This window comes from Linepithema humile, chromosome 3, assembly GCF_040581485.1.
Source record: "Linepithema humile isolate Giens D197 chromosome 3, Lhum_UNIL_v1.0, whole genome shotgun sequence".
Classification (NCBI taxonomy): Eukaryota; Metazoa; Arthropoda; class Insecta; order Hymenoptera; family Formicidae; genus Linepithema; species Linepithema humile.
In genome coordinates this window covers 30,728,009-30,736,570 of record NC_090130.1, presented here as the reverse complement: position 1 = coordinate 30,736,570, position 8,562 = coordinate 30,728,009, and the positions used below count along the sequence as shown (strand labels likewise).

The following is an 8,562-nucleotide window of genomic DNA, read 5'->3' as shown; positions in this document are numbered from 1 at the left end:
CTCTGCTACACCGTATTTTTGCTCATCAAGTTGTCATACGCATTCTCTTTGAAACACCGCTCTTGTAAACCTAATAATTTCGTATCTACATGTTACACACAAGCAGTAAAGTCACACCTATGGATGTAAAATACAGGTGAAAGCCGAAATAAATAGAAGAACTTTTTATTTTTATGAATAAGTTTGTACATTTTTGTGTCAACAATTAAGTTTACAGATTATATGCTAATCTTGGTTTTCCGTTGTATAGAAAAAAATTACTATATATGCGTGATTACACAATGCAGTCCACGAACATAGTGGCTCTATTTTTCATCTTTCGCTTATGGTAACACAGAGGTACTAGCATATGTTACGTGTGTTGGTTAAATAGAGCTTCTAATATTCCTTAAAAAATAACTCCACCCTCCTCTCGCCTACCCACTCTCTTCTCTCTCTTCCTCTATATTCTAATTATCTTTTAATTATATCTAACTTTGCGTATAGTTATTCAGTTATTAAATTATTTTCGATTTCACACAGAAATACTTCAGCTCGGAACATCACACACTGTACAATATGTACGGAGAACAAAAGAGCGAGCTAATGAGACATTCATTTTCTTCGAACGTAAAAATAAGGGATCGTTTATGAATAATTAAAATCGTGAGAAAAGAAATCATCCGCTTATTATTCATAATTCTTTCAAAGATTTCGACTGACGTAATTTAAAAAGCGTTGCGGATGTTTGACACAAGTCGCACTTATCGTCACTAAATCGTACAATCATTAATTTATATAATAGATTGTGAATTCGCATATGAATATGAGCGACCGATTCGCGCAATTATATTTTCAGTTAACAACGATGTTAACAAACATCGTATTTATATATATATATAAATGGTATTTATATATAAAAATATATCATCGACGTACAAGGTGCAGCTGATAGAAACGAACAAAGTTCCGTGAAGATAGACATCGTGAGGTATTCGCACTTTGTTACATATTTTCTCAAGAGGATGTAAGTAAATCGAGTTATCCTAGCAGAGGAAGTACGTAGGGTAACAAATGCATCATGAATCGAGCATCGCGTGAAACAGAATGTGCAAAATTAAACATGTAGAAAATGCCATTCTCGGTGTCGAAAAGAATCATAATCAGCAGAACCATATTTATACATGCGAACAATATAATGATAATAGAGAAAGAGTGTACACTTTATATAACTCGAAGATAAAAAATACATCTAGAATTATTCAGAATAAATAAAGCTATTTGTCGGAGCAAGACTTTGTTCGTATCGAGTCGTGCAATGAAAAATTTGCGTGTATAAAAAACGTGTGTCCAAGAATAATTTATTTGCACCATAATATTTGCCTCCTTTATACATCATTGGTAGTGTAGGGAGAGATAAAGATAGGTAAACAATATACAATATATGTCTACCTTTACATATTTTTCTTCTTTCTAAAAGGGCACCGCTAGAGGTTTCGCTATTAAAGCCTGTATCCGACTATGCAATTTGTTGCAGCAATTCGATTGCCGCAATTTTTTCATTATCATACTGTACAATTTATAGGAGCAATTTGATTGCAGTAATTGCACAAGATTTTTTAGATCCACTTCTAATTCTAGCAACTGGTTGCATGCAATTGTAGTAATATTTTTGTTTTTATATATTTGCTTTAAAGAGACAACAGTATTTCATATGTCGTGCCAACATAATCGTAATATTTTATTCTGTAGTTGACAATAGTTTAGTTTACATCTAAAACTTTGTTAGAAATGTTACTTGCTAGTTGCACGGTAAGTCACAGTTGCTGCAACTAATAAGTTGAGGCAATTAAGTCGCTGCGTTGCAGTCTGATAGAATATGCATAGAAAAATTGCATAGTCTGATGCTGGCTTAACAAATTCGGTTAGATGCTTGGTGCATCTGCGCATTGGCGCAGATTGTCTGTTGTACATTGATCTATGCAAAAATATGAGTGATTGAGATAAAATGCTCAACATATATGTAGTGTACCAAACAGTATAGTTTATCCTAATTATCTAGCGGTTCAAATCGCTTTATATGCTGTGCATATAATGTGCTATGCGTTAATCTATGTACACAGGCGATCAGGAATATTTTCTTATACGTACTTGCCTCAATTTTAGATAATTTAGTCGTATTTAGATATTTATACATCACAGGCCTAATTTATACCGACACAAATTTAATGCATATGCACGAAACTAGATTATAATAAACAAATAACAAAAAGTTCCAAAAGATTTTTATCAATTGATTTATTATATGAGCTGTTATTTATTTTTTTATTCTTCTATATTTCCTTTTGTTACTCTCACAATTATCTCTCTCACAATTATCAAATACTTCAAGATGTCGAATTTTCAAACACAACTCTGAAACATGATGTATGAATAGCTAGACACGGCACACTAGTATGCGCATCCAACCAAATTCGTTATGTATTTCTATTCGGTGTATAAATAGATTGATATTTGTATGCCATAATTTTTTCTTTTTTACTTTCAATCTGTACATATTTACAAAGTGCTTTTAAAGGGTATAATTACTATCTCTTTCTTTTTTTTTCTTTCGACTCTTAATGCTACTTGCATGGTTTGTACCCATACGTAGTACTCTTCCTCTTTTCCGTTTCTCCTCTCCTTTGAATGATTTTGAAAGGTGCGATAAAAAGTTATATATTCATTCTTTCCCGCGAATGTTACATTATCGTTAATGCACTTAGATTATTAGACCTGTGTGTCCGGTAAGAATCTTCGGAACTCGCTGGTATCGGTTCTTTCATCTCTAGTGCGCAAAAAAATTACCGTTGCAAGCATCTCTTACGTAAGAGACTTCTTATGCATGAGAAATGAAAGAATCGTGCTGCAGCTGTGAAGGCGCAATAACCGCTGTTACACGTGGTATAATATTCTATATGAGAATTATATGTTGCAAGAAACTCGTAATTCATGCACAAATTGTACGCAATATATATATATATATTCATATATCAGTATACATACTTATATATGAATATTTAAATTTGACAAAGTCCTGTTCGTACTAAAGTGGTTAACTTTCTCGCAACAAAACAAGTCTCGCATAAAATACGTTAAATATACTTTTCTTACTCATATGAATGAGTTGCGTGATGATTGCTGCCACGGTACTTTGAGGTGGATACAGTTCGTCCTCGCATGAAACTCAATTATCCTTGTGAATAATTATATCCTGCTCCCGCATTGGCAGAGGTTGTTGCAACCTTATCGCTTGTGATCTCCTGAAAACATATGTGTGTGCAAAATTTCTGTGCAATTGCACGATCACGATTTGACAAGGCAGGGCATTCATCAAAAAACTGCGACTTTCGATTTACAAAAATAACGTTTTACATGTCTATACCTCACATTCCGTTCTCGTAAGATTTACGGTGGTGGATTATTGTTTGCTTACAGCTTGGCTGCCAGCTGCAGTAGTCTGTCCGCTTTGCTGTTGCTGGCCCCAATACTGGTTGTTGTAATACTGTTGATTCCAGTTGCTCCAATTACCGTTGCCGTATCCCTGCTGATTGCCGTATCCCTGGCTGTACGTGCTCTGACCGTATCCCTTCCAGCCGCCTCCCCAACTTTGCTGCTGACCCCAACCGCCTTGTTGCTGGCTCCAGCTTCCTTGAGACTGGCTGCTACCCGACCAATTGTCCTGTTGACTCCAATTGGACGATCCTTGCGATCCTTGATAGTTGCTGCTGGAATCGAATACAAACGTATCTTGAGAATAGTTTATTAATTTAATTCTTGAGGTGCCCGTTTTACTCACTGCAATCACTTTAAATTGTGAGAAGAAATCTAAATGTTTTTCTGTATTTTATCATTACAGGCTAAATTATTTTTTCATCGTATCGCGTTCGATCATAACTTAACTGCAGCAAAGCATAAGTACAGATTCTAACTGCCGATTACCTCATGGGACCCCAGCTCCCTTGTCTGGACACTGCAGATCGGTTTCTGTCATTTCCTTGTCTTCGGTCAACGTTTCCTTGTCTTCTGTCCGGTCCTCGTATCATCGCGGGTCCTCCTCGTCCTCCGCGTGCCCTCCACGGGGCGGGAGGTCCGTAGCCACCAGAGTGTCTCATATATCCACCTCTTTGCGGCCTCTCACCTCTCCAGCCTCCCATGTTGGGGCCGCGCCAAGGAGAGTTGCGACCTCTGTCTTGATCTTAAACGTGAAGCATAGAGTTAATATGTATAATTTATAATCGAAAATAAGAATACTTACAATTATTTCTTCGATTATCACGACTGTTTCGTGAGTCACGCGTTTCCCTGTTGCTCTCCGTCTTCTCGAGACGCGGTCGTTTCGCCGTCGGCTGTTGACTAAATCCAGCTTCTTTACCTTCTTTATTATATTTCTCAATGAGCTTTTTGCCTTCCGCCTCATTGAGTCCGATCCATTTCACTGCGTTGAAAGACTCTCCCACCGAAGGCGCAGTGAAATTTGCTACATTTAAAATATTTAAATTAAACATTTTTAACAAGACCGGTTATTCACATTTTTTATTTATATACGTCATCGATAGATACCTTTCATTTCCATAATATTGGACTCTGAGGCACTTCCTTCGATTGCACCGTGCGTGGACAGACGTTGCTTGTACTCTTCGTCCGTTGGTATGACAACGACAGCTTTCCGCTGATATCCACAGAAATTCCGCATCTTACGCCTTTGCGCGGAAGAATACACATTGCTCTTCTAAACAAATACAAAATCCCGTTACAAATGCGATATCCTTGACATACATCGAAATATGCATTATATATTCGTATATTCCTTCGTACCCCGTCCAAGATGTAATTACGTCTTCTGACACTCGCCACGTCAATCAGTTGGTCGAGCGCCCGGTTACATTTGTCAATAATAACTTCTCGTCTAGATGAATTTTGTTCTTTATCCGATAAAGCAACGTCCTGGAAAGAAAGCGTGGTATTGAGATTTGAGAAGTCTTGCACAACAGCGTTACAAACTTTGTTTTATCGAATTTTATTACATACCCCTGTCTTTTCAACTAAATTGTGGAGTGCTAAAATGTTGTAAGATTTGTCAGGGTGTTCGGCTACATGTTTTCTAACCCAAGTGGTTTTTCCCGCCGCGGGTAGACCGCATATCATTATAACTTCGCAATCCGCTTTATTTTCCGGTCTGCGCGGACCAGCGATTCTATCTTTCGATTCGATTTGACCCACCAATGTGTACTCCGGAATGCGTTCGTACCACGCCTTCTCTTGTCCGAAATTGCACACAAATGTACAGTTTTTGCTAAGAATATGCGGGAACAATGGTCTATCGCCAAGCTCCTCCTTAGGGATACTGAACGCGGATCCAAGATCTTTGCCGTTTACGGTGTATGACAATTCTACCGTATTCTCGGGCGTCATGTCGAGGTAGCATCCCACGACGTCATCCTTGCCGAACTGCGAACCGTAATCCGTAAACTTCTTATCGGTTCCCTTCTGTCCGGTGCTCGTATACGTGTAGCTCAGAGTCTCCTCACCAAGTTGCATAGACGTGTGAGGAACCGACCAACCGACTCTGAGAATATGCGAACATTTCTCGTCTTTTGCGACGTTAGAATGTTGCTCTGTGATTTTGGCTTCGTAGTAGACTTTTCCGTTTATAAAGCCGTAAGATGCTCGGGCACCAGCCCATAGATGACAGAAATCATTGTCGTGCATAGGCATAGCAGAGAGAAATCCTTGCTTATTAATAATCAAATTCAAGTCGGAGTCATCTGAAAGACAAAAAATATATTCGGTAATATGAAAATATATTCAAACGAAAATTATTGCTACAGTCTCAAAAATACACGAAATTTATAAGAACTTACACCATGATAAAATCACTGCAGATTCGTCAAAATCTGGCTCGTTCTCCGCTTTGTCTTGTGCAAGAGACACCTGATGCACTTCTACCGGGCTAGAAGATCTTTTTCTTTTCCTGTCATTGTATTCCTTTTGACTTGATTCTTCCGCATCTAACTTGACATCTTTTTTTACTTCAGTCATTTCTACCTCCTTTTCCATGCAAACAAAAATAGATTAATAATTAAAACACCAACTCTTATAAAAGCTACAGGATAATTCTGTTATACTGATACTGTATCAAATTATAATTGGATTATAATTGTATTATAATTATATAAATTATATACCTGTTCATCTTGTGGAATATCAGGTTTCTCATCTACATCTTCCATTGAAACATTTATTTGTTCATTTTGCACTGCATAATCCTTATCAATATTCTTTTCTTCATTTTTTAATTCAATATCACATGTTTTATCTACTTGACGAGATATCGCATGTGTTGGTTGTTCAGCTTCAGGAATGTCTATATTATGTTTAACATTATATGTATCCTCTATGTATTTAACATTTTCTTTCTCAACTGAAATTTTCTCTTCAATATTCTTTTCAAAAGTACTTTGTACTATGTTGACATCTTTAATCTCTGTCTTTTCTTTCAGTTTTGTAAGATCTTGTATTTCTCCTATAGGATGCTGATCTACATCAACTTCGCGTACATTAGATCCTTTTGTTTCATGCTCTCCTGGAGTTATAGAAAATTGATCTACATATGCAATTGTACTAGATTTCTCAGACGGTTGTGTCGCAGGTACTTGGGGAACATTTGCTTCGTATTTATCTTCTAAAGTATTAATGTATTTTGCTTGTCCCTGCTGAGATTCTGCTAATGGTGATGAATAAATCTTGTTTTGAACAATATTTGATGCATAGTCTTCTTGCTCTTCTCTGTATTTTTCAGGGGACTTTAATATTTTTGCTTGTTGTACTACAGGTTCGTCATAGGTAGACTCTGATATTGTCGCTATCTCATATGCTTTGTCAACATATTGAAGTTTGCTCGAAGTGAATTGCTTTGATGAATTTGGAGTTGTAACCGTCCTTGATGCATTTCTTGTAGAAATTTTTATCGGAGATACCACAGAGCTTGTAGAGCTCGAGGAGCTTCTGGACGCCCTACTAGGCGTTCTCGGTGACTGTGAAGATCGTGTAGCCTCTCTTTCTTGTGTTTCTTTCAACGTTGTGTCATCTATATTTTCTGCATGCACAACTGATGACTCTTGATCTGTAAGAAATATAATACAATATAAAAATTATCATTTTATATTGCAGATTTTTGCCAGAAGACAAAAATAAACATAAGATGAATTTTAATTTTGCAAATAAACAATTAAAAAATCAACATTATGTTAAATTATATCTAAATAATAGTATTTTAGCACAATTTCTAAGTTATCCAAGTTGTGCTCACTGTCAGTTATATTTTATAACATCGACGTAGCAGTGCAAATAATAATGGTCATATCATAGGAAAGTCTTTACGGGACCCGCCAAATAGTTAACATGGTTTGTACCGGTTTGTCAGGGGGGGAATGAGGAGAGGGGGAAGAATAGGTAGGGTGAGACGCGTAATCAAAATAGAAGCAAGGCAAGGGAGACACTTGTTAGCGGTGTATGACAGGCACGCAACTTACACTCTTGCTCATTCTCCTCCTCCAGCGCCTTGCGTAGCCGCTCGACGAGCACTGGCTTGTTGCCCTTGGAATCGAGTCCGCGTTTAGACAACTCTGCACGCAACTCCACCACTTTCAGTTTAGCCGGATCCATCGTGTACGCGCACGAATATTATCCCGTTGTATCACCAGATCGAGAGACAGATTCATGCACCCCTGTCGTTCGCCACGAAAGAGAAGATCACACGGAAAGACCCATATACACGCGCCACTGACCCGCGCTGCATACACAATATGGCGTTGCAACGGGCAAACAGCTCGTTACGTAGCGCGCATTGCGACGATTGGTCAGTAACGGGATCGTTCACGAACGACGCCGTTCTCGTGACCAATTACACTCATCGTCTTATTCATGAAGCGGCACCGCGCGTTCTATGATTTGTTCACGCTAAGGCGGGACGTGCTGCTATAGGCTGAAAAAACGCGCCACTTGTGCAAATTTAAAAGAAGTGCACATATTAAGTGCATAACATTAATTGCTTCCTTTTCGCTCGTCCATATTTTATCAAGTATCAAAATTGCTAAATTATCGAAATTTTACGATAATTTTACGAAGTTTTTCAAACCGTGTTATAATTTAAAGCAAGAAAACCTTTAACAAAAGAGGGAAAGAAAGGGAAACATGTATATGTTGTAAAAAAATAGATTAGGTGTCTTGTAAAACTGTAAGCCACATCTATATCTTACATTTAACGCTGTAATGGTTTACTATTGAATTCTAAGACCGTTTATTGAAGAGATGAAGTCGTTCTGTTCAAACTGCAATTTACGTATGTCATATAGCAGTATTAAGATATACAATCACAATCCACTAGTATGTACAAAATACTTTACATTTGATATGAGATTAATTTGACAAAACATACTAACAAATATAAATATTTTTTTCAGATATGGAATGATAAAGAGAAGAAGATGCAATGGATTCTCTTTCTTCTAACTTTTCCTTTGACAATGCATCAAATTTTGA

The 8,562-nt window shown here is 37.3% G+C and overlaps 1 protein-coding gene across 3 annotated transcripts; it reads right to left on the bottom strand.

The window, feature by feature from the left end:
* Positions 1-149: 149 nt before the first annotated feature.
* On the bottom strand, positions 150-7,837 carry LOC105670383 (heterogeneous nuclear ribonucleoprotein U). 3 transcript variants are annotated; one of them, XM_067351894.1, is made up of 10 exons: positions 7,554-7,837; positions 6,207-7,144; positions 5,883-6,069; positions 5,050-5,786; positions 4,837-4,965; positions 4,582-4,750; positions 4,277-4,498; positions 3,961-4,216; positions 3,404-3,746; positions 150-3,281 (listed from the first exon to the last, which is right to left on the bottom strand). In XM_067351894.1, exons 1-9 carry the CDS (start codon positions 7,684-7,686, stop codon positions 3,440-3,442), a joined length of 3,078 nt encoding a protein of 1,025 aa, XP_067207995.1. In that variant the 5' UTR covers positions 7,687-7,837; the 3' UTR covers positions 150-3,281; positions 3,404-3,439. The 3 variants fall into 3 exon arrangements, with proteins under 3 accessions (XP_067207995.1, XP_012219310.1, XP_012219309.1); XM_012363887.2 differs by having other exon boundaries at positions 3,455-3,743; XM_012363886.2 differs by having other exon boundaries at positions 3,455-3,746; positions 7,554-7,836.
* Between the last annotated feature and the right edge of the window lie 725 nt (positions 7,838-8,562).